Here is a 27,174-nt window from a genome sequence, read left to right as displayed (position 1 = left end):
CCTACCAGCTACACAATTGATAGCCTTCTCCTGGAACTAGAGCACATTCCACCTGCTCGCTCTCCACCTCGATCGCCTTTCTCAATAATAATTGCTGACATTTACAAAGTGGCCACGTGGGCATCAGCAGACACTTTTAGTTGTCACTACACCATTACTCAGCCTGCCACAGCAGGACACTACTACTCTACTAGGACACACTGTATGGTCATGTGCAGTAAATACTACTCTGAAGCCCCAGCCTTCCAATTAGGGACACTGCTTCCTAGTCACTTACACTGGAGCACCCATAAGGGCATCACTCAAAGAAGAAGAGAAGGTTACTCACCCTGTGCAGTAACTGTGGTTCTTTGAGATGTGTATCCCTCTGGGTGCTCCACTACCTGCCCTCCTCCCCTCTGCTTCAGAACTGAAACATAGGTGCTGCAGCAGAGAAGGAACTGGGGGCGATCGGACCTCACAGCGCTGTATATGCATCCCGCTCATGGCGTGAGACAGGGGAGGTGCAAGTGTGCAGTCTGACGGGTGCTGCTGCACTGACAGTGGAGCACCCATAGGGAGACACATCTCGAAGAAGGTCAATTAGTGCACAGGGTGAGTAACCTTCTCTTATGTGTTGGAGTCCAGGAGTCAGGAGAAAATAGATGCTTTGCTTTTCCAGCAGCCAAGGGGGATAGCTGGTTGTAGGATTTGATTTATCAGATACCTACTAACCAAAGGTTGCTATGGAATATGGATACCCTAGCTAGAGTCCAGAGACAGGACCATAGTAGAAATCCAAATGCTTTCTGCTTTCCAAGTAGATTGGCATTGGGTGAGTGTTTAATCCTCTGGCTAAGCGCTGCTAAGTTTTTTAAGCCATATAAATAAGACTGTTCTTGTCATCTTCCCCTTTCACCCCACCTGGAATTTCCATCTGTGTGTGACATTGCCGGTTGTCTAATATCTTCCATTCAGCCCAATTACAGCCATGATGCCTTGGGAAAAAAAGTAATAGGGAGCTTGTGTGTATTTCTGTGACCTGTGAGGCTCAGGCTGCAGTGTCTTTGAAACAAATATTCTTTAGTGTGCTCCCTCTCTTTAATATTTTCTTTTTGTTGTTATTTTTCACTCCTTCCTCACCCTACTCTTGTTTGTTCTGACCTCACTTCTCTTCTATTACCTCCTGCGATGTCTTGCTGCAGCCTCTCCATGTGACATAGATTGGCTCTTTCAATCATTCTCTCTCCAGCAAGTCATTGTAAAAAGAGCAGCTGTTGTGTTGCTGATAGCTACGAGGGCGAAAGCCAAAATGTTGCTGGGGGGTCTTGCTGGGAAGGCCATTAAAAGAAAGGTGTTGCTTTCCCAGGGTTTGCTGGAAGAGAAGCTTCCTTTTCCCCATCTCTCCTTTGTTGAAATAAAATCAACAACTAATGAAACATCAAAAGGGCAAACAAACAGCCCACTATTAAACCTCCCAAATGGCTGATTCTGTTCCATTGCCTGTTTAAACTGTTTCTCCACCTTTCTGAAAATTTGCCATTCATATTGCTTTCTGTCACACATTGTGAATTTCATGGGAATGGACCGGCACAGACAGCCCTGACATTAGCACATCCCTAAATCAGTGGGCATTTCCTTTCTGTACTTTTCGAAAAGCTGGACAGATATTTCTTGTGGTAAGTGGCACACATATCTGCCGGCTTTGTTTCGATCCATACTATTAGAATATAGCAGGGAGATTAACCATTGAGGGCAGAAAAATCAACTTGGATTTTTTTTAAAATCAAAAGTGCATATTTTCCCCAAACCCATATCACGTCTCTCTCAGCTACACTTATGTTACAGAGCCCATGTTTTGCTCTTCAGTGATTAAAAATAGGCCAATTTAAGATGCTGTTGTATTTTTTTATTTCTGTAATATAGATTATTTTACTTAATCAGAAATAAAGATTTTATTTTGTAGCTTTTCCAGAATTAGGTTACTGATTTAAAAGAAAAAAAAAACATAAAATGTGATGCCCTGCACTGCGCTTAGGTCTTGTACTGTACCTAATTCAACCCTAACCCAGTAGTGGAAGCTGACACAGCATAACATCAAAATGTGCTGCCGTTGTCAGAAGATGTAGTGGATGTTAATTTCACTTTTCTTGCCTCCTGCGCCAGCCATTTCAGTTTACTAACAAAGCAAAAATGTAAATAAGCTAAACAGTTTTGGTTTAGGGCTTTTTTTTTTTTTTTTTCAATTTTTTTTTAAATTTCATTGGCCAAAGGCTTTCATCAGCTTTTTCTTCTCTGCCGTGTAAGCAGCAACAGTGTTTAAATATTAAGAAGGGCAAGAGTACTGTGGGAGATTGCTGATAGGCCAGGAAACTGTTAACTCTTTAGTGTCTGGGCAGATTTCATGAGTTAAGCAACATTATTTTTGAAACCCTCTGCAAAGAGGTTTACTCCTTTAGACACACTTTGACATTTTTGACACTAATTCTTCATGCATTGTGGATGTTGTTTAGAAATATCTCAAGGCTTGTCCACCCTGAAATTTAGTGCATGGCAAACTGCGATGTAAATCTATGGTGGCTGAGTGGACCCTGCTACTGCACACTAACTGTTCTATAGTCCACTTTCGCCTACTGTTGTTACACCCAGTAGGTTTGTTGCTTATTAAGTCTCCATGTGGAAAAGTCCTAAGGGAAAACAGTGGCTTTTCACATTGTTGGGTGTTTTCATTTTATCTCTCAGCATTTTTTCCATATGAAGGACAAACAGCTGTTTATCAATAGACACCAATGCTATACAGCAGGTTAGCATAGAAAGTGAAGAACAATATTACCGTTATTCAGTGTTACAGAAGGATTGCTAAATTAAATAATTGGAATTTAGTTGGGATATTGGGTTTAACACTCCTAGGCTATGTCTTCATTGCAAAAAAGGTGATGATTGTTTTTTATCGAGGAATATAGTGTTGACCTTGCCTAGTTAGTCATGGTAAAAGCTATAGTGCCTTGTCTACACTAGGGGCTTGTCTACACATAGAGTTATTCAGGAGTAGCTATTCCTGAATAACACCAAGTGTGGAAAAAGAAGAACAGGAGTACTTGTGGCACCTTAGAGACTAACAAAGGTGCCACAAGTACTCCTGTTCTTCTTTTTGCGGATACAGACTAACACGGCTGTTACTCTGAACCAAGTGTGGAAACTCTTATTCCAGAGTGCCTTGTTCTGGTTTAGTTTAATCCACTTTGAAAGATCTGTAATGGCCACAGGTGGTCAGTATCTGAGTATTACATCCCAGTTGTATAGCCATTCTTCTACTCACAGAGTACACTAGTTCAAGGGAATGGGTATTTCCCACTGTGCAATCAACACCACTTCATGAGTTTTTACTTGGAGATCTTCCACACATGTACTGACCAGGCCCAAGTGTACTTAACTTTTAAGACCTGACAGAATTATAATAAAGGTGATACTGCTGCAGGCATGAAGGAGGGAAGAGCGATAGGGTGTCTTTGAAGTGTTGTGGTTAGAAATCCAGCCAGCCTCCCAATTTGGTATACAAACTAGTTAGTATGTGGGCAGAATAGAAGGATTCATTAGCGGAGCAAGGAAAAAGTGAGTAAGGGTTGTCTATCATAGGCTAAAATGGGGTTTCAGAGTGAGAATTGGAGCAGAAATAGTAGTCTCTTTCACGTCTGGCAAAAATTAAAGCCTGTGAAATAAAGTATTTCTAGAAGCATGACTGGACAAAGACAAGTTGATTGGAAACTTCTTCTTTTAAACTACACTTTGGAAAAACTCAGACTTCCTTCCCCAATAGCCAAACTCTGGTCCTTACTTAGGGGGGGGAAATAACTTGCTTTACTACCCACTGTTACTAGTGTATTAAAGCATTTGTTGTTTCAGCAACATTATTTGAGATGATTACCATGTGAGCTGAATTTGTGAACCTTCATTTTTTGCAGTAAGTTTACAGGTGCCTAGTACCATTGCAAGACAAGATAGGGAATAATTTCCCTTTAAAATGGACATGGTCTTCCTGCCTAGATAAAGATTATTTTAACACATCCATCAGTATTTCCCTCTTGGCTTCTCCGGAGGCAAAACTCCTGCAACAAGTGTTGCAAGGAAGATGCATGCTGTTTATTGGCAAGCAGACCAGAAAAAAAACAGAACACAAAATGCCATTGACATAGCCATGTTTTTAATCACCAGCAGTGCACAAAACATCTATTCAGCAGTTTTACAAACCTACAGTGCTTGCAAGGCTGTGGATTTCCCTTACAAATGAAATATTAGAATGTTCCACATAGCAGTAGTTTTAAATCCCTTTTCCAATGATTCTTAACAGCATTTAAAACTTTTATACTGCAGTCCACTTTCTTTTGAGAAGGGGAGAAGGAATAGGCAATTTGTAGGTACTCTAGCTCTAGGGAATTGGTTTTATTATATGGAGTATTTAACCTCTGTTACTCTGTTGCCCATTGTAGGAAGACAGGATGCTGTGCTAGATGGACCATTGGTCTGACCCAGTACGGCCATTCTTATGTTCCCTGTTAAAAATCAGATCAGTTCAGTAGCGATTATAAATTACCATCTGAGGACTGTTTGGCCTGTGTGAAATGAGTTGATAATCTCAGTTCAGTTCCTTGGGGGCAATTGTCCATGTCACAAAAAACTCTATCAGAACTGGCTCCTTGCTTGCAGTCTCATCAGAAAGGTCAAGGAACTATCCTCGTTTCTGAGGTGGTCTCTCCAGAACAGAGCTGAGGCACAGTGGCAAGGAAGAAGCATTAGGGAAACTTACACAGCTACAGCCCATGTTGTGCCTTGTTGAGGACAGAGAGCTTCAGTTGCCAGGACTGTCAGTCTGGTACTTTTCAGCATCACTAAATTAGAAGAAACAACCAGCCAACCAGAAAAAATAATTATTTAAAACAGTCTCTCTTACTGCTTTTTAAAGTTTTCTCTGTTGCTTAACATACCATATATGTCAGTCCACCTGGATCTTTGGTGACAAGGGTGTGGAAAACCAATTCAAGTCTTTGAATAAGTATATAGAACATGCATTTTGGTTCATATACAAAGTTCAAATATACCTACTGAAGCTACCAAAAATATGAAAATCGTTCTTCTCATGTCTTGTGGCTATGCATTGCGTGCTGAGGTCGACCATAGGGCAAGTATAGTTTGCTTCTAATTTTAGCATTTACTATTTCTGTTCCTTGATTGTTATGTGATGCTTCAACCCACTCATGCCTTCACCAAGGAACTTATAGTGCCTGTGCTTACTTTATGGGAAATTGAATTTTTATATTCTTATGTGGCTAAATTTAGATCCTTTTTTTCCATTTCATGTATTGCCACAATAAAAGATAGGTGTGGATTCTGTCATAAATGAAAAGGCTTCCTTCCTCTCCTTGTGCTTTGCATTATTGAGTAATGATTGATGGGTTTACAGGGAAAGTCAGTCAGTCCACTCCCACTTTATCAAGTTGTTGTTGTTGTTGGCAATTGCACATATTACATTGATAAAGCTTTCCATAAATCTAGTACAAGGTATATTTTGTTTTCTGGAGTAGAGTGCTTTGTCAGTGCTTACTTTCCATGTAGGCTGGATATCTCTACTTCTTCTTGAAATGGTCCAGTTTGGGGTTGCTCTGTAATTAGCATCAGTATCAACTTCAGGAAGGTATTGTGTGTCCTTACTTGGAGCAAGATATCAGAACAAAGGCCTGGAAGTCCTGATGAGTTAAATTTAGGCCAGATAATAAAGTGAGATTTGTCCAGCAAAGAAATTGTTTCCACTATGCACACGCCCCTCCAATTTTAGTCATGGCTAGTATTTTTGAGAAATGAATTTTAAATAAGAAATATCTAATTCTTTGTAACAAAATGTGTGTGGACTGAGTTGTTGCTTTGCAATATGTGTGTGAAGAGTTGACAGTTCTGTTCCATAGTCAGATATGGAACTCAGATATCAGACATGGTTTTTAAAAACTAAACAGACAATAAACCCACTCTGATGGTGAGTTTTTATGTTCATTTCCTCATCCCCAGATAACTCAAATTATTGTGATGTGTTGATTGATTACAGCAGTTAAGTTTCTTAGTAATCAGTTTCATCACTTATTCTCAATTCACATTTGCACCTTTGATTTCTCTTCCACAATACGGTGATGTGGGTTGTCGTTGACTAATGAAGAACAGAATTGGTTTCGGCATGAGACAAACGGAATGCCGACACCAATCCCAAAATGCATTAATCTTTAATAATCCACATCTGCATGTTTATAAATGATATAACCAGGGGTTGCTAATGTTGATACGTCCCCTTCCAAACAGAAACTGACATAGAAGTTCGTATTTGCAAACTACATTAAAGGCATATGGCTGAATGTTCTGCGTGTGACCTTGCAGAGGGTACTAAATTGATGAAAGTTTTAAGTTGATTAAAAATATATGAAGAATTGCTAGGCTCTAGCACTAGTCTTTTGGGTTTCCCATTGTTGGGCAAGTTTAAATATGGCATGATAGATCCTGTCTCAAGGAAAGTCAGATTTGTAAAATGCTGTTTGGAACCTGCTTTGCCTTCGGAGGCTTTTCCTCATAATATCCTAGATTTGCTTTTTTCCTTTCCTGGGGGCTTTCTTTTTTCCTGATGAACTGAAGTGTATATTAATATGAGGTACTCATGTTATTCACGATAAACGCTATTGCGGTGAAGCTTGTTCCCCATGGGGGTGGGGTGAGATTAATTATTGGTCCTACCTTTTTTTCTAACAAAGTATCTATTAATTACAGGCAGTGGAAGTTGCAAAATTAGAGTAGAGCAAAGAACAGCAGCACATAAGTAAACTGCTTCAATGCTGCAGATTAGCACTGTTCCAATTTCCACCTGCTTGCCAGCACTTGAAAAAGGAGAGATGGCGAGAAAGAATGAGGAAAGAAAGAAGAACCCGTGGAAAAGTGGGAATATCTTAAATTTAGCAAATGATGCCACTTCACTTATCGCTGGCCACCAGTGCTGACCCCAAAGTGTAGACAAGAACATGTCCTGTATAGTCTTCATCTATACTTAGGGGTCAGCAACATATGTTGTCAGCTGTTGATTTGGAATTATTCGCAAGTGTAGATGGGTGCTGCAAGAAGAAGTGTGGTGGGGAGTCTAAGAAAAATTTTTATCCTATCTTTGGTGTCCCACGTGATTTTCACATTGAAGATGTTGTGAACTTCCAAAGATTATCGGTGAACTACGACTATATGCCTTTTGTTATGTTAAAATTGTGATGTAGGTCAGTTTTTATTGGGAAGCAAGTCCTATGAATTTTATACCTACCTCTTATGGATAGTGCTTTTCAAGCACTTGAGTACAGTAGGCTCAACCAAGACCAGGTTAGAGAAAAATTCTCCTTATAAATTATAAACTGTCTCTAAAGAATGATCATTAATAGTAAAAACGCCTTCCCTTGGAACTTGCATTAACTTGCTAAACTAAATTCTTAATATTTTATAAGGTTTCATTTTAGAAAATAGAGAATTTGAATGTAATATAAGGAGGCAGGACAACTTCCCTATCTTTTGTTAAAAGCATTCAGTTGCTTACAAATTGGATCAATTGCAAATTAAAAATGTTGTTAATTGAAATATAGGAAGCAATTAAAAACACATTTGTTTTCACTAGCTGGGACACATAGTTTACCACATTAAAAAAAGCTATAAAGTAATGCATCAACTATTCCTACCGGGCTCGCTCTTACTCTGCTTTGACTCATGCAAATCTCGCTGAAATCACAGGTGAACAGGACAGAGTAAGAACTCCAGTAAGGATTTGACTCGTACATTAAACAGATGTGTACGTTATTTCCTCTCTTGTACGCTATTCAGGAAAATATAATTTAGCAAATACAATAATAATAATTTAAAATCACCGTAGAGGTGTGATAAAATGTGTTGGACATGCTATGTTTCTTTGTCCCCTTCCCCCCTCTGCCCCCACCCCCAAATTTGCACAATTGCGTTGGATGTTTTTGGGGCACAGAGAGAAAAACCTATGAAGGGAGTTTTTGCTGGGGAGGCTCAAATGAGAACTTTAAAAAAAAGTCAGTGGCTTGGCTTTGAAAAGGCCTATCTAGTATGGAGCAGTGCTTGAGTGGAAAAAAGGGAGCAAGCGCCTCATCTAATCTTTCTCCTGGAGACCTAGGTGGACAAATTGGCAACCCTGTTCACAGCCTTTCTTTCCCCCCCTCCTCTTTGTACCATAAGAACTGCTAATCGGATCCATGCTGCTGCAACTGTGGTTAGTTATTAACAGAATAAAAGCAGATTTCTTCAAAAGAACGGATGGGGGGAACCAACTATACAAAATTGCAAGGTTGTTAGAATCATAAATGCACAGCAGTCGATTTTTCCCCCTGTTCTGAATTATACGATGAATACAGTCTTTCATCTGTCACTGTGCCCATTTCTTCAGAAGGCCGCCAAATATTAAGCTTCTCAAACAAAACAAAAAAAATTAAGATGTTAGAAAGAGGAAAAACATTGGGGAGGAGGAAGAATAAGAAAAGAAGAAATCAGGTTTTGTTTTTATTAATTTGGCCTGGTGAGAGAAATATGAGCTTCTCTGCTCAATTCAGTTCCTGCTTCTCCCTCCCCCAGCCACCATCTCTGAATGCAAGGATTAGAAAAGACTTAACTAGTTGCTCTCCTGAGCAGTATGATTCTGGACTTGCCTCCAGCAGAAATATTTCATGCTGTGGTAGCTCCCCAGTTTAATGGAGATTGTGCATCAAAAGAGCAAAGGTGAAAGTGGAAGGAAATAGACCCCCAAAATGAAACTGCTCTGTATCTAAATTACAAATCACAAGTAGGTGTTATGGGGGAGGGAAAGTGATTCCTAGGTTTAGGTTAACTAATATTTTCTGTTATAAAAAAAACCTTGCGACCTTCTTTTGAATTGCTCTGGTACCTCCATGGTTTGCAACAGGACTTTGAAATTTGGCAGTGGGATAATCCTTGGGCAGAAAGATGCCTTTTAGTGGCCTCATGAAAATCCATTCAGATTTGGCCGAGTTGTAAGCAGTTGAAAGTTGCCATTGGCTATCTATATTTCACACTGATTAGCTTGTTTTGGGATTGCTGCCAAAAACTCGCAAAATTCCCTGAATCGTGCATTGCAGTGGTGCCCCGCTTCAGCAATCCACACCCAGAGGAGGACCTTCGGATGGGACACAGACAAAATGGATCCTTCTGCCACTGCTTTCCCCCCAGTGATGTTCGCTCTGGCCTAGGGAAACATCCGCTGCACTAGCATGCCTGCTTAGGAGTCTGCGAGTGCTTAGACTCTCTGTTTCTACTAAGAAGTGCTAATAATTCTTTGCCCTTTTCAAACCTGCATCTCCAATATGGCAGACCCAAGTTTCAGCCACACACTACGGTGATGAGCACCACAGAAAAATCCATGCAGCATTTAATAATTCAATAGGCAGGGCAGCATGTGCATGGTGTGCAGTATATTAGAACTTGGGGCAACACACTGAGTGGTGGAGGATAAAAAGAAATATTGAATAGCTTCCTCATTCACTGAGCACCACCCATTCTGTGCACTGAATGAGACAAGGGGCTCTGTGAAACAAACAGCATATGCTCATGAATTACAGACTGTATCATAATGCTTATGGACAAGAGAGAGGGGCAGAATTAAGGTTACACAGACAGTCTTAATTCTGATATTTCCTAGCTTTTGAGTGCTTGACTTCTCAACCTAAGGAACATTCTTTTAACACAGGAGTGTTTTTGATTGATTGGTGTGTGGTTTTGTTTGTTTGTTTTGGTTTGTTTTTTGCAATATAATGGAGTGTTTATATTATGGTAGCATTCAGAGGCCCCAATAAGGATCAGGGCCCCATTGTTCTGGATGCTGTGAAAACATGAAAAAAAGACACAGTTCTGCCTTGAAACTCTTAAAATCTAAGAACTATATATTGGTATGAACAGTAAAAGAATTCTTACTAGTTGTTGTTTTTACATGCTTTGTGAGAGTTAATATACATTAGAGAAACCTGCTGCTTTGAAGGATGATACAGTATTTAAAGGGCTAATGTGGGAGATTCAGGGCCAGATCCACTGATATTCTGTGTCTGCTTTGCATTGCTCCTGTCATTCAAAATAGCTACAAACCTGGTTTAAACAGCTGGGTAAACTGAGTTTACAGCTACTTTGCATTGCTAGAGCAGCACAGATTAGTTAGATGTCAACCTGGCCCTCAGAATGCAAGTTAACCTGCAGTTACAACATCAAGAGGTGTGAGGGCCCCGGCTTTATTTTAGTCAGACAGAGTGAGAGCTGGCAGCAGGACCAAAGAACTGAGATGTGGAAAGTAGAAAAGTGATAATATTGCAGTGTCTTTACAGCAGCACTGCTGTAGCTATAGCTAATATTTCCATTATAAAAATGCATTTTAAAGGGTAAAAAATGTGATTTTTTTCACCCAGGGGCATGTGCAGGAATAAAAATTGGAGGCTTTTGGAGAGGTCCCAGGGCTCGCTATCCCCGCCGCAGCCCCAGGGCCAGAGGAGCTCACTCCCCCCCCCCCCCAATGGCCCCAGGGCAGCTCGCCCCTCCTCCTCCCTTGTCCCAGGGCAACTTGTTCTGCCCCTCCTCCCCCATGCCCACCACCACAGGGCCAGAGAAGTTCTGTGCCCCTGCCATATATAGGAGGTCCATGCCCCTGCTTGTCCCCCTTCCCCTGTATATGCCCCTTTTCCACCTCTAAATTTGGGGAGAGTTCTTAGTCAAGATTCAGATTTTCTTAATAGTTATTTTTATTTGGTTTGGTTTTGGTTTTGTTTATAGAAAAGAGGGTTGTTATACATTATCAAAAAATATGCTAGCCATAGATTCCGCCCTTGTTGACCACAATACCATGTCTTTTGTATGCTCATCCTTATGATACTGCTAGAAATCTTTATCATCTGAGTGTGCAAAGCAATGCAAATTCCCTGGCTGCTTGTAAATGTAAAACAAGGGACCCACTTAAGCACAATGGGCTGCAGTTAAAACACTCTGCTGTTTGTCCCAGATAATGAGGAGCAAACAAATTCAACCTGGGCACATTGTGGCAACTTGCCTTCCAAATGTAGCAAGTGACTTCCCTTAAGCAATTCAGTCAGTGAAGATTATGAATAACCATTTTTTTACATTATGTACAAGAGAAGAGAACCTGGGACACATATAAACTAAAAATGGATTTTACAGAAAGTGTATTAATGAAAAATAGTTTATAAGTTTTGTTAATACGTCAGGAAGCTTAGTTACTTCGGATAGGTAAAGGGAGAAAATAGTCCTTCTTTTTGAGTGAGCGTGGGATCTGGACACAGAGGGAGAGTGAGTATAAACCACATAAAGAAGAACAGGAGTACTTGTGGCACCTTAGAGACTAACAAATTTATTAGAGCATAAGCTTTCGTGGACTACAGCCCACTTCTTCGGATGCATATAGACCACATGTCAAGGCTTCCTTTATGTTGCCCTTAGAATACATCTTCCTCTCTGAGGTCAAGTCCATTTGTGCCCCTCTTCCACTACCTCTGAGGGCTAATTTAAAATTACATCACTAAGGCCCCTGTTCAGGAAAGAAGCCCGACCTAGGAAAGCACTTAAGCACATGCTCAACTTTAAACAAGTTAACACTTAAACATTTTGCTGCATTGGTTCCAAAGGGCACAAATCTTTGAGACATTGAATGCCTCCCGCATTCCCATTATATCAGTGGGCATTCAGGGCACTCAGAGAATCTCACAGAATATGTGTGGCAAAAGGGTAGTTTTGGGTCCTAGTTCCCTGTAACGCTTTCTTCTGTGTTCTGGATCAAAGGCCTTCTCTTTCTTGCTGTATGTTGGCTCTAAGGAATTTACACTGCTTTGTTAACTGCAAATTTAATCGCTCTCATCTTGATACAATCTTCTCTTTAGTACTTTTTCAGTTTAAGTGGTATGTCCCAACTCTGTTCAGTCCAGCTCTCTGAAAGATACAGTTTAACCCTTTCTGCCTCTGTTTCAAACCTTCATACTAAATATTTAAGAGTTTAACCTAACCTATTTTATATGCAGAAAAATCATAGTCTGTCATTATATTATTGACCATTTAAAATGATTTCTCCTCTTTCTCTCTCTCTACATTTTTCTAATACAAGGTTGATTTTTAAAAATAATACAGTCTGATAGGCAGTTATAAAGTAATAGGGCTCCCACTTTTGATATTTTAACAACAAAGTTGAAAAGATTGTTATCTAAATTTTACAAGCTTCTATTGTGTATGCACCAGTAGTTGCATAAAGATTTTTATAGGCACTGCATTCCGCACTACGTATAATACAGTATGGCTAGTACACAGTGCTACTGATTTGAATGGCACTCCTGCTACCAAGATTTACATATGACAGTGTGACTGTACGAAATCTACAGAAATGGAATAGCCTGTCATTGCCAAGTATTTTAACACACATTGCTTTATTTGCTGTGATTTTGCATAATAAAAATGCTATGCAACATACACAGTAGTGTTTATCCTGCATAAATTCTGGCAGATGGAATACCTCATCAATGTAGCAACAGTGCTACGCAAAAACATGGGAAAAGTTCAGCTCCGTTAAAAGTTCCATTTGTATTGCACTAGGTCAAAATAGTTTGTCAGTGAAAAAATAAAATGTTGTTCTTTTTCTTTCAAATAGCTATGGTAATGTTCAAAAGCTACAGTAATGTATGAAAACACTTGTTTGCATTTTTTGTAATTTTCTTTCCAAAATTAAATAGAAAAATCAGTTCATATGGAATTAAAAGTAGCTTCTAACGGGGAATGGGATGGAAGGTTTATGCCCATTCTTGCTTCTTTTTGATATATTGTCTGAAGGCCAGAAAGGGTGGCTGCGTTGGTAGGTTATTTTAATAGCAGTTTCTTCTTTCTTTTGATTGTTTTTTACCTTAGAAATATCTGGAATCTGTAGTCTTCCCTAGCTGTGCTGAAAAAATTTTTGGCATCTCAAAAATGCATAGTAGGAGTTTTATAAGCTTCACATCGAAGATTTGGTGGGGCTTGAATTCGTAACAAAGGCCCTGCTTCTGCAACACACAGTCCACACAGGTGGACCTCTGTGACTGCAAAGAGCCCCATTAAGTGCAGCATTCGCCCACCCATCAGACATTGCACAGTCAGGCCAATGAAATTTTTCTCCGTAATGTTTTAGTTAAATGGGTATTAAATAAACAATAAACCCCAGAGTTTTAACCCATTTGAATATAAATCAGTTCTCAATTAATTACACTTTAATTCCTAGGGTATTTAGATTGTAAACTCTTTGAGGAAGGGACCATCTTTTTTATTCTGTGTTTGTACAGCCCCTAGCACAATGGGGTCCCGCTCCATGACTGGGGCTCGTACATGCCACCACGACGCAAATAATAATAAAAACAATGATCAAAGAAAGAAAAAGAATAAACCTTTTTAAAGAAACAAGCAACCTTGCAGGTCATCTTTATATATCTGAAAGAAACCAAAAAAGCACCAACTCTTTTCCACTTGTGGGTCACCACTTAAGGGTTAAATGGCGATCTTAGCATTTTTCTCCTTTTGTTGCTTTTGGTCTAACTTATAATTTTGTAGTTTGTTGAATTTCACCATGTGAATAATCTACAGCAGCACCAGTTGAGCTAATCTTTCTTCAAGGCTCGCAGTGTTGATCTGCTCGTTCTTTACAGAAATAATTTTCGCTTGTGAGTTAGCCAAATTTTGTTCTAAAGCTTTTATTAAATAAGGGGGAGATTTTCAAAGTACCCCCTTTGTAAATAAATAAATACTTGTGCAAATGGTTACAGGTACCCATCATTTTATTTGAGAAACTCCTGACTTCACATTTCTAGAGGAGGCAGATGAAATTGATATCTGTAGTGCCTAATTTACATACGCACAGTTCTAAAGTTTGATTTCGCCATGCTGTGCTTGCATGACTGTATATGCAGGATAAGGTTCTTCCTTGACAATTGACATTATTCTCAGCGTTAAAAATTAGAGTGTTAGAAAGATTTTACAAGCTCATCGTAAATGGATGCAAAATAAACTACACAGCATAGATCTTCTATTTGATTTTTAACAGCTCCCAAAGGAATTTCTATCCCTGACCCTAAAGGAATTCCCATCTTGGGGCTGTACAATGCAACCAGCAGTACCCCTGCCTCTTTTAGTAACTTATAAAGTCATAGATGGTTTTGATAAAACATGTTTTAGGTTTACTTGAAATATTCTGTCTGATAGCAGTGCCTCAGGCATACACAGTATAAGTGGTAGTGCCCTGTGTTAACATGGAATTACTGTTTATTTACAGTCTTGAGTCACTGAATCCTTTCTGTCATGCAGAAGTGTTCATTATAATGTAGGCACTTACTGTCTTGCTACAGTCCTTTCCTGAGTGACATAAAAAAATAAGTCAGTATTTTGTTCTCATATGCTTTAGAGTTCCTAACTGGGCTGAGGATCCAAGGCCCCAGGCACTGAATATTTCATAGTAGTGCCATGTTTGGTCTTTTGGAGAAAGAACTCTGCCTCTAGACTTCCATTTGCATACTCTTGCGAAGTGCAGAAATGAGGCAGTTGTCATATCCCATCATAGTACAGCATACTATGAGTTTTAGTGCAAATACTTTCCATTCAAATAGCAAGGTAACTTTTATATTTTACTTTAAAAATTATAGTTTGTTTCTTTGTATTGCATATAAATCTAATGTATCTTTTAAAATCAGCTGTTGTAATTGTGGCTAGTTTCTCTGACACAGTGCAGATGGAGGAGAAAGAATACATAGCACTTCACTTGCCTTCTGTGATTTGCCCATAGGGTGACTAGACAGCAAGTGTGAAAAATCGGGACAAGGGGTGGAGAGTAATAGGAGCCTATATAAGAAAAAGACCCAAAAATCAAGACTGTCTCAATAAAATCGGGACATCTGGTCACCCTATTTGCCCATAACATTTGGATAGTTCATAATTCTACAGAAAGAGCAATCCTTACAGATACTCTTTGGGACAAATCCTTATGGCTACAGAAATAACCCCTGGATTTTCCCCTCAACCAGTAAAAAGGGGTGGTAGCTAAGCAAGAGAAAATGGCATTCTGCATGCACAAATCTATTTGACGTGTTCTTTATTCTTGCTATTTTTTTAAAAAGGAAATCAGTCTGAAAATAATCTGTTCATTTTGATGAGGAAGAGTTTAAATCTCTCTGCTACTGTTTATACCACACTCATCACTGCAATGTCTGACCACCTAAAATATATTTTTATTGCCTAATCTGAGCTGGTCCTCCAGCTGCTTTGGCTGTCAGGAGCAGCCACATCTCAAAATCAGCGGTGAATGAAAGTCCCAAGACACACCTGAGACTTGCTCTCCTTTCTCCTTAGGCTGTGGCAATTTGATTGGTTGGTGTGAAACTGTCACCATTTTACAGCAGCACAAGAGTTGGTGCTTGATCCTACATGCTTAGCACTGTGTTGAGGGTTGAGATACATCCCAGGGAAGTGGCTCACTAGTGTTATTCATCAGTAGAATAAGCCTGGGCAGGGTGAAGCTTCCCCTGGGAGAGGGGAGCTGCCTGTCCCATCTCTTCCACCTGCATCCCCACCCACACTCCACCCCCGCTCTACCCCAGACCCCATCCCCTTCCTCACTTCACCCCCTTTCCGCTTGGCGCCACCACACAGCGCATCCCTCCTGTCCTTCCCTTGCTCCCCAGCAAGATCCTCACAGCCCACTGTGTGTCTCCTCTCCTCCACCCCCTCCCCAGCGAGCCCCCAACCCCACCCACTGCTCCCCATGTCTCTCCTCTCCTCCACCCCCTCCCTTGCAGGGGCGTGGGGGTGAGGAGGGATGCTGCGAGCTGCAGGGACCTCCGGAGAGGGGGAGTGGACTGGAAGAGAGGAGGGACTCACCAAGCAGCAGCAGGTGATAGGGCCCTTGGGGAAGGGGCCGGAGCAGGGAGGGGAAGAGGCAGAGTGCAGGCGGGGCCACCATGGCCCAGGCATCCAGTGGTGGGTTGGTGGCGGCTGCGCCAGGGGAGATTTAACCTCCCCTGGCCTATTATACCCGCCGCCCATGACAGTAAGTCCCTGCTTTGCTGTGTAATAGTGTTGAAGGAGGAAAGCTCTAGTGCTTTAAGCCTCATTGGTTTGAAAGTCTGGTCTCCTTGGAATAACAGGTGAAAATGTTGACAGTGCTGTCTGCTCTTTAACCTTGCAGGACAGATAAACTGTGATGTATGCAGTTTACTGGCTGTGAGGGTGCTGTTGTTTTTTAACATGAACTTAAAATTGGGTCATATCTGCTCTTTGTGTATATGAAAGATACCATGCTATTTTCTTAATAAGAGTAAATTTTTGCCTTTCTTTTGAATAACAGTATACCCCATCTCTATCTGATCTCACATACACCACGCTTTCACAGCATGTGCATGCTTTCGTTTTTTATTTCTGCATTACACTTGGACATTCAAATATATTAAGTCCACCGATTCATTGAAATATTTTTTTAAACTGATGTTATTAGTCTTTTCTGTATTGACTGGATTTTTCATTGGTTATATTGTTGGCAGCAGTCCATGTCTGCTTGGCTGGAGGCCAGTTTAAACTCGGCAGGGTGAGCCCTATTGTTCAGCAGACTTGGATTTTGTTAAATTCTCTAACAGAAATATGTGTCAGGAGATTTACAGCTGTAAATTGGATCATGTCAGTGAGGTTGGGAACTCGCTCAATACAAAATTGAACATTTCGGCATGCCTGTTGCTAAATATGTTTATGCACACTTCCTCCTTGGGTTACAACAAAAAAAAAAGTTGTGAAAAAAGCTAGACCTGCTGAGCTGTGTCTTTAATGTATACAATTGGTACATTCTGTGATGTTCAGTGGTTTAAAAAAAATGTAACGGGTTTTGGTTTTACATATTGCACCGTTAATGGAAAGTCTGTTTTTTAAATTTTCTCTCTGTGTGTTGCAGGTAGTCAAATGCCACCTCAGCCTCCTAGTAGTCAATCAGAATCCAGCTCCCATCCTGCCTTGAGCCAGTCACCAATGCCCCAAGATCGAGGTTTGTTAGAATTTATTTATTTATTTATTTATTTATTAGTTTACCAGATATACCCTTTGTTCTCAGAAGTTCATCAGCGTGGTGGAATTTCTCCAAGTTCATTTCTCTCAGTAGAATAATGACAACCTTCATTTAAATAGACTGTGTGGGGTTCTTAATTCTCTTGTGGGAAGAGTAAGTGAATAGAGAGATTTACCAAAACACAGTTGGATGCAAGCCTTTTTCAAAATACTGTAAATAGCAGTAATTGTAAAAGGATTCTGCTGCAAAGTCTTCATGTTCTTCAGAATCCAAATAAAATAAACTTTAATTATAAATATCTAACTTGGAATTTGATCTCTGTAGAATAGAAATATTATCTGCTTTATAGACCACAGTTTTCTCACTTTAGCAAAACTCTGATGTATCCCCTGTCTTTGGATGTAGGCCACGGCTGGTCTACAGCCTAACTCTAGAAAGAAATTTAAAATCCCTTTACATTGAAAAGGAGGAGGGGGAAACAAGCTGGTAGGGTTGAGTGGTTCAGGATCCCAACCCGTCCATCCCTTACCTGCAAAAAGTGTTGGATCCTGTTCACAGTGTAGTGAAAAGTTCCCTAGCAACAACCCCATTCAAGCAGGGCTGTTGCTGGCTAGCAGAGGTTCACTCAACAATGTGGACAGGGTTTTTTCTCATTACATCTGTATTATAACCCCGCCACCCCAGGATAATAGTATATCACAGTTTCATAAAATTATTATAACAAAATAACTATGAAACCAGAGGTGCTGTCCGCACTATGGTTGAAATGTGCTAGCAACAATTTTATAAAACCAACTTGCCATCTGAGATAATGACAGAATTGTGTTAAATGCCACCACTACAATAGTCTTGGTACTGAAGATATCCCAGATCCCATTCTGTGACTCCACAAATACTTCTAGAAGTCTGTTTGCAGCTAGTGAAACCCATGGTATAAGTGAGGACATAATGATGCATTCTGGGATATCGTCCAGGAAGTACTAAGAGGATTTCAGACAGAGGTTGGAAAAGGTTAGTTGAAAAGTGTTTCTGTATTGAAGTGTGCCTCCTCCATGGGATGCTGATTAGCAGAGAACATTTAGTATATAATTCTGGGCTTAACTCAGTTGTCGTGTTTACTTTACAGGTCACCTTTAAACACAATCCATTGCTGGCACCGGGCCTCAGTTCCACCATAAAAATTGTTTAGAGTGATCCATATGGTGGAGAAAGAACCGTTTCACTAGCCAGTACTAATGCAGTATATTGCATGTGATGGACTATCATAAAACAGTGGGATTGCATCAGGCAGGGGCTTCAGAGGCCCAAGCATCTCAAAAGATATGTGCGTTTCTTGATTGTGTCTCAGCATAGCATGTGGCACTGCCCAACAAAATGTATCTTTACAGTGTGGATATATTCTGTTTGCCAGAAGCTGGGAATGGGTGTGATTACCCGTTCTGTTCATTTCCTCCGGGGCACCTGGCAGTGACCACTGTCGGAAGACAGGACACTGGGCTAGATGGACCTTTGGTCTGACCCAGTATGGCTGATCTTATGATATATTATTAGGCTTCAAAGAATGGGTTAATGATGCAAAGGATGAGTGGGATGCTCTAACTTTGTTGTGTGGGTCAATCTCTTGATCACCTTTCTAGAGGGGAATTAGGTGGTACTCTGTGATTGAAGTGCCTGGCCGGGGAAAGGTGGCGTGGGGTGGATCAAAATTGAAACAAGGGAGAAGACAGCTGCCAAAACTAAAAAGCCAAACTGGTAAACAGCAGTGGGGAAACCAGAATGTATAAACAAGGTTGAGTTGGCCTAGGTTTCTTCCCACTGCTGTCACACAAAAGGCTCTTCACAGATGCAAGTTGAACCTTGTGGTATATTTTTAAAAAACATATTTTAAAGCTGTAACTTTGGGATTTGTATTTTAATAACTTTTGCATTATGTTATGTGCAACATGCTTTGTTTCTGTTTGATTATAAATTGAGGCTTCTAGCATGCTATACACAATCCATGTGACCCAACTTGTATAAAATGTCCATTTGTTTCATGCAGCAGATATGAAATTTGTAACCAGCTAGGTTATATTGATTTTGCAGAACATGATCCCCAAAGCTTCTGTAAAGGCAATGCAGTACACACATAAACATGCATACATTCCTTTTTGTGCCCTATCATTGATTAGAGGCTCCTTTGAAATGGAAAACTTCACCTTTTAAAAAGGCTGTTACATTAGTTGATTCCTTTGCTTGCTTGAACTGATTTCCACTGACTTGGAGAGGGAAAGGAGGGGGAAAGGTGGGGCTCAAAGGGAACGTGCTTGTCAATTACTGATAAAAACTGAGCAGAAAATCGTTGCCGCTGAAGACACCTGATCCGCAGGCATCTGTTACAGTAATTTAAACACTTGGCTCACTGATATGAATGATTTCCAGCAAAAAAAAACGAGTGACCCTCCAATTTAGGATAAGGTGTTTTTGTTCCTTCTAGCACATCACCTAACTTTTCTTTCCTTGTTTAGATAAATGACTGAATGAACAAAGGGCTTCTAATGGCTTACTGAATGGAATTCTATACCCTCAACACTTGAAAAAAATATTATTAGTCAGATACACTGCAGCTTGATTGACAGGGTAGGATATGAGCTACAGCACTTCTAAATCCTAAAGCTCCACACTGAACCATTATGTTTACACTTAGTTATTTTATTTTGAAAGTGTTTGATAGTATTTTATCCTTCTTTCCATGGTTACTCAGCACCCAGCTGGGATTGCTTATGTTTGCCAGCCTAAGGCTGTACATCCCATACTGTAGAAGTGCAGTATCAAGGAACTAGGTTGTTTTTTATATGTACTGCATGTGTGTCTGTGTGTAATCTATGTTCATGTGCACAGTAATAGGAATTTCAACAGGTTTTGGATTTGCCAAGCCCTTCAAATTACTTTTTATGTTTTTTATTTCTTACTTCTTTTAGCAGTAGTGTAAAAAGTTGTCTGTATTTGCAAATGATTTTGAAAATCTTTCATATCATATCTGGTCCATAATTCCTTTGACCTGGTACAGTATCAGTGGAAATATTTGGTTCATGCTACTCACTTCCATTCATATTTGGTGTCCTTCCGTTATTTAGATTTGATACACAGTCAATGGAACCTCTAAGGATTTTATCAAAATAAGTTGTTTTACATAAATGGTGCCACAAGAAATTACACAAAAGTGGTTGTTTCATATCTTTTTGATGCAAAGTTTATAATATTTTTTTTTAGCTTGATGGGGCAAATTCAGTCTTCAGTCATACCACTGATTTTAGTAGAGTTACTCCAGATTGTACGCTGGTGTCGTTTTCTCCTCTTCCATACAATTAATTCGAAGTATTTTACAAACATTAATTATTGAAGCCTCACAATGCCACCGTATGGTGGTGAAGTAAGTAATATTGAACCTGCTTTTACAGATAGGTAAACTGAGATACTTGGAGGTTATAGTCAAAATTTTCAGAAGTATTCACTAATTCTGAGGTCCTCAATTTTTAGGTGCTTTAGTTTGAGACGTGCTGAGCATCCAGTATTTCAGTAGAAGTCAGTAGGTATTGTGGATATGCAGCACCTCTGAACATCACGCCTTAGGTGTCTCGGATTGGACATACAAAAACTGACATATCCAAAATTAACGAACACTTTTTTGAAAATATGGCCTAAGGAATAGATTTTTAAAGCTCTTTATGCTCCTAATGCCCTTTGAAATCAATGGAAGTTAGCTAGGCATCTAAATACTTTTAACAATCTGTTTCTTGGTGACTTGTTCAAGGTCACAACATGAATTAATGCCAGAGCTGGGAATAGAATCTAAAAATCCTAATTATTCCCTGGCCTAAACATTAGATTACACTCCTTCCCTTATTATAGTAGCCTGGTCATTTTATTAGTTTGTTTTACAAATACAAAAGTATATTTTACAATAAGGTCGAAATTTGACTTTTTTTTACCTCAGAACAAACGAAAAGTTCTTTCCTGTATCCTAAAAAAGCCCACAAAACTCATCTTCTCCTATTTAAGTACATTATTTTTTAAAATGCTCATCTGGGTTCAAAAATTGCATGCCAAGTTTCAGTCTTATTTATATTAAAATAGTAAATTGGGAACTTCTCAGAACCACTGAATGTAATGGAAACCATAAATGACCACATACTCCCACTGTAGCATATGCTGTCATAATGGGGATACTTAAAGAAGCCTTATTTATTAGGGCAAATGAATATGGGTCAGAATTAATATATAAAAAATCTTTAATTGTTTTCCCCTTATAATTTTCACAGCGGTGTATAGTTAAATATTCATGATAATGCTGATGATATGCTAAAGGTCTTGAAATAGATCTGGAGTCTCAGAATCAACACAGGTTATTTAACCCTTTTCATCTAATGCACCATCAGGGACTTGCTCAGTGAAATCCCAGAGCACTGGAATAATTAGAAGATCGTAATGAGGATTTAATTAGTCCTTGAGATATGCTGAAATAGGACCACTGAGAACTTTTCTGTTTGGACATGGATTGCAAGCAGAATTGATGCCAATGCAGTTGCTGTGATGTGCTGGAAAATGTATTCCGTTGCTGGAGGCAGTTTCATGGCACCATTCTGTGCCTGTCAGATCTGCATGGAAGATGCCCAGAGTGAGAGCTTCTGAAATTGTTGAACAGTAACCATCCTCTTCTCTTCTCCTCCTCCCAATATCTTTCTTGTCATCCTTCCCACTTCTAGCTTTATTTCTTTACATTGTTTACCTGTTCCAGCCTGTCATGGGAGGGGGATGGTACTATAGTATATTTTGTTTAAATCATATCACAAAGGAGAAAAATGGGTAACAAATAGTATCCAGGTGTAGTGCTGAGCAAAATCTGGATCTGTTTGACACAGCTGCGTGTAAGCATTATCTCCAAATCTAGTCCTTATTTAGTATTAGATCTTCACAGAAGTGATATTTATCAGTTGCTGCAATGTAGTAAATTTAAATGGCTTTTTGGCAGCAGAGATGTTATCCAGCAAGAGGTAGTAACAGATGGGATGTGAGCAGGCATTTTGATGTTTTCTTTGTGCTTCCCTACAAAAAACTAAACAGCAAACTGAATTTCTGTAACTATAAACTGCAAATTTACTCATTAGATTTCATGACATTTTTGTTATCCTCTTTCAAGTTATTTTCTTTCCTCATATATATACTGTCACTACACAAACTTCACCATTATTTAATTTCTTACAATAAAAAATAAACATTTTTATTTGTTCAGATGGCATAGATTCCAGTTTGGGAATTTGTCCCTAAATTTCCTCCACAAATCCTGATATGGTTTAATACTGACATTTGATGGTAGAGACTGTTTTCCCTGAAATCTATTCCTCATCTTTAAAAAACGAAAAGAAAGAAACAAGAAGAAAAAATAGATCAAAGAACTCTGATTGCAACAAAAAAGATATGGTAGTTTGCTTTTAGATCTTAAAAAGCTCCCCCTCTCCTCCTCACATTTTTGCTCTCATTTGGGGATTTGGGATCTACTCAGAGCACAGAGGAGCCAAAGAATGAAATGATTTCTGTCATTAAAATTCTTCTGCTTGCCATGTTAACGATGACACCACTTAAGGTTAAATCAGACTTGGTAATAAGTTTACTTGATGTAGGCTGAAGTGTTTCAGGCTCTTAAAAGGGAAGGCGCTCAAGGTGTGCCCCAGAGTGCAAAGCCACAGGTATGTTTGGGTGCCGTCTGCTTTCACCCCTTTCTCCAAGTGGGTGAGTGCAGCAGAGCTAGCTCAGGCTGACATGCATGAACACCATGCCAACGTGGAAAAAATCTTCATGCCCAGCAACCTGCTACTAGGTGAATTATGGTCTGGACAACCAGAGAAGTGTTTCATGTAAGACACAGAGCAGATTTTAGCTGAAGCCATTACAGATTTTTAGAAGCAGTTATTCGTTTTAAGGATGCCCCATAAAAACAGTTTTCTCAACTTGAATGCCATTACTGAACAGTCTCAGCGCTCTTCCTCCTTCCCCTTCTTCCAAAGGGGAGACACAAGCACATATAAAAGTGATCAAATTGTTGGCAGAATTGTGTTGGGGAAGCTTGTGCTGCATCTGGTTTCCTTGAGGACCAAATTCAGCCCGGGTGTAACTCCCGTTGAAGTGAACATGGGTTTTACCGGCTTGCATTAGGGAAGAATTTGGCTCTCTATATGACTCTGGACAGGACTGTCACATTCGTGAGCACTCGTTTCACACACAACATTTAAGGGGAGAAAGGTTGTCATCAGTATGTCTGTTTGTTTTACCATTGCATTTTTTTCTGAAATGATGCAAATAGGGTGACCAGATGTCCCGATTTTATAGGGACAGTCCCAATTTTGGGGTCTTTTTCTTATATAGACCTGTCCCGATTTTTCATATTTGCTGTCTGGTCACCCTAGATGCAAGTCATATGAATAATATGAGGAGCTGGGTTGCAAAGTCTCTGCTTTGAGCCATTAGAGTCTGAATGGCCTTTGGCCCGTTGCATAGCAAATGTTGAAGGGAGACTGTTGCTTTACTTGTTTTACAATATTTAAAGTGATGCACGATGCCAAACCAAGTTAATTCTTAAAGAATCCAAATGCCAGTTTCAGCAATTGATGGGCATGGGCTTCAGATTAGATTTGGATATCAGACATATTTCCCTTACCAGCCAGCTTCAGCCATGGAGTGAACTGATCGGTTGTGGCATGATGCTAAATATACAGCAGTATTGTCTTTTTGCAAGAAGAATTGAAAGGGGCTGGAGTATGTTTTAGGAGAGATAATAAGGCACTTTCATAAACTTCACAACCACAGAAGTGGGGGTTCAGAGTAAATAATGAGACTGGTACAATCAAAACCTGGATCCAAATCTCCAGATAAATTTTGTACACTACCAGCTGGTCATTGCTCTTTTCTTGCTGATGTTAAATATAGTTATACTTGAGAATGAATCTTTATTTCATCTTTTAAATTAAATTGGGAATTCTTTTTTTGAGGTTAGGGGAGGGGAATTGAATTAGTCTAAGAGAGTTTATACAGTTGCTAACACTGAGACTCCTCTACAGAAAAGTTTCCACTGACTTCATTAGACAGCCTCTGAATTCTCTGCCTCTGGGGTCTGGGAGTGAAATAAGCCACAACCAGTCATTGATGAAGAACTTGACAAAGTGACAGTCGTCGTTCCTGTCACTAGGCTTACTGTAAAGTTACTGAGTCTGATCGCTATCCTTGGGACAGCTTCCTATCATAGCCTGTAACATCTGAGCTGCCTCTGGTCTGCCTATTGAGCAGCATTATAATTTCAAAGAGATTTGGTATTTACGTTACCTTAATTAACGAGGCCTCCCTAAAAATAATGAACGGCTAATCTAAGCTCTCTATTTCTTTTTAAGTCAATACATAAGTTATCTGAGATCTAAATAATATATTTAATAATAGCTTATATTTATTTAGGTCTTTTCATTCTAAAGGATCCCAGATGGCTTTGCAAACTGCAATATATACATTTATCACTGAGGAGCTGCTGCCAGAAACAACAGTGTGAGGACAGGGACATTTTGGGGCCGAAGAGGCTAATTTTTCATTTATGAAAAATGTCACATAACATTTACGTCCATGTAAGACAGAAAGGACACACTACATATATTTATGGTTTTGTCCTCAAAACCCTGCATACTTCATGGAATTCAGTATATTTACCTCATAAGAAGGAAGCACTAAGCAATCCAGTGGAGATTTGAACCTGAGTCTCCAGAACACTACATTTTTTAGACCTGAAGTTCCAACCATAAAGCCTGCAGACCCTACAGATTAACACACTGAAAAATGCCCTTCCTTCCACTCTTTCATCTTTTATTTTCATAAGTATGCATGTTATGGGGAAAACAGACAAACGTCAGTTGTATAAAGCAGACAGACTCCTTGGAATTTTTCACATTGATGCTCAGATTCGTTTTTTTCAGGCCATGCTACCAAGTGAAATTATTGTGGATTTGTTTTCTAACTGCAGTTTACTGTTGTCCCACTTTCCAAAGCACCACGGCAAAAGGCATCATGTACCATGTGTGCTGCAATAATACATTGTTTGCATGTGAAATAGTGTATTAAGGGGCACATGAACAGTCGTCTTTGCCTCTGTCAGTGTGTCGAGGACTCCACAAATGTTTTTGCTTTTCTGCCCTCAGTGCTGCACTTAAACTTTACATCAGAGAGCATTAGGCAACAGTTGCATAAGGAAAGGTTGGATTTTTCTTCCCAAGCTACCATCTGGGTAATCTGTCTGACCCTTCCCCTGGTTCCACTTTATCAATGATAGATTATATGAATTTCAAGGCTAGGCAGTAGCTGAGCAGGGCTGGGGGTGTGAAGCAATTTAAATATTATTGCATGCCATACCTAGACAGGGTTTTGTAATATCAGAGAAAGAACTGAGAGAGAGTCAGCCAGTTAACCTAAGAGCACAGCTGGTAGAACACTAGGGGGTCTGGGTTAAAGCCTTAGCTAGGTCATTAGTTTCCATCTTCCCCAAAGCTACTGGCATTGTCAAGAGAAACTGGCTGAAAAATAAACAATGAAGATATTGTAAGATATTAAAGCATAATAGGAAAATATATTTTTTTAAATAAATGCAACAGATCCAATATCCCCACCTCCCCCCAAATAGAAACTTGGCCTCTTTGTGAAGAGGAGCAATAGCTCTCGCTGTTTTTGCAGTAGGAGATGATTTTGCTAAGGTGGTGCGTTGTGTGACTATTATTTCACACATGCAAAGAAACATCTTTTGTTGAACTGGTGCAAAGAAACAAGGCAATCAGTCTGCAAATAATAGCAGATGCCAAGATGAAAATAAATTGTCAAGGTGCCAAAGAGAAAACATGTTGTGTGTTATTGTGGCCCAAAGAACCTTGAATGTTTTTAGTGGCATCCTGATGCATTTGTAGAAGAAGTTGAGGTTCATGCTAGCTAATGAAACAGCTGAATGTAGAAATTTGATTTCTGCATAGTTGGTATGGCAGAAATAAAACTTTTTTGCCCCCAGAAAAGCTTTAGAATTGATTGTAGAATGAACGATGAGTCAGAACTTACATCAACCCTGAGTATTTTTTTCCCCCATAGAATTTTGAGATCCTCCAGCATTTTTTAGAATACAGGAATTGATAGTTCATGAAGTGGAAGAAGATGTCTTTTTAGGGGCCATTAACTGAGCACACTGGCTTCACCATTGCTCTTTTGATTCTGTTTCTAATTGATTTTATAATGTTGCTACCCTTCAGTTCAGAGGAGGGTACCACTTCTCAAATGTTTGTATGTAGTGCTCTATTAATCGTTTATTCGATCAAATACAAAAAAGGGTTTTGTGCCTCCTCTCTCCCTTAGGAAAGCAGCTCCTTTGAACCCCATTCAACATGCGCCCTGGCCCCTACTTTTAACTTTTAATAAAAATCTCTGTTCCTGGACAAGTAAGAAAAATAAACAAAATCATGTGCAAAATGTGATTCTAACTATGGTCTTTTACGTGGCTCAGGCTGTTACCCTGGGGCAGGAAGGGAGCTCCAGCCCGGCTGCTTCCCGGCTACCGTCTGAGTAGGGCTTCCGCCCAGGCTCCCAGCTCCCTGCTCAGAGCCTGACAGCTGCCCAGGCTCTACACACAGAGCTCTCCATTGGGTGGCTGCCGTGCTCCTGGTGGGGAGCAGGGAGCCGAGAGCCTGGGGGGGGCGGGGGCAGCTGGGCTCTTAGCGGGGAGCTACACAGAGCTGAGAGCCCAGGCTCTCAAGTCCCCCACACCGCCCCTCTGAAGTCAATGGAAGCGCTCCTCATTAGGACGTGCACCACTGGCAGAAGGAGGGTAGAGAACCACCGCAGTAATTGCTGCAGTGGCTGTAAGCTGACCTATGTTAGGTTGACTTAAGTTTGTAGAGTAGACATGCCCTGAGTGTCATGTCCTGGAAGGAGGCTCTCCAGAGTCCAAACCAAATATGAAACTTTGAAAGAATCCCTCTCAGATTTTAAAGGAGAACCCAGTA

At 39.9% G+C, this 27,174-nt stretch overlaps 1 protein-coding gene across 10 annotated transcripts in view; it reads left to right on the top strand.

Annotated features, from left to right (window-relative positions):
* Positions 1-27,174, top strand: part of ARID1B (AT-rich interaction domain 1B) — a 402,274-nt gene that overhangs the window by 279,780 nt on the left and 95,320 nt on the right. For all 10 annotated transcript variants that reach the window (XM_054022819.1, XM_054022823.1, XM_054022822.1 and 7 more), the window contains one exon: positions 17,012-17,101. In XM_054022819.1, coding sequence (XP_053878794.1) covers positions 17,012-17,101 — 90 coding nt within the window. The remainder of the gene's footprint in view (positions 1-17,011; positions 17,102-27,174) is intronic.

Source organism: Malaclemys terrapin, chromosome 3 (assembly GCF_027887155.1).
Source record: "Malaclemys terrapin pileata isolate rMalTer1 chromosome 3, rMalTer1.hap1, whole genome shotgun sequence".
NCBI classification, from domain to species: domain Eukaryota; kingdom Metazoa; phylum Chordata; order Testudines; family Emydidae; genus Malaclemys; species Malaclemys terrapin.
The sequence above is the reverse complement of the archived record's forward strand: the minus strand, read 5'-3'. Positions and strand labels throughout refer to the sequence as shown.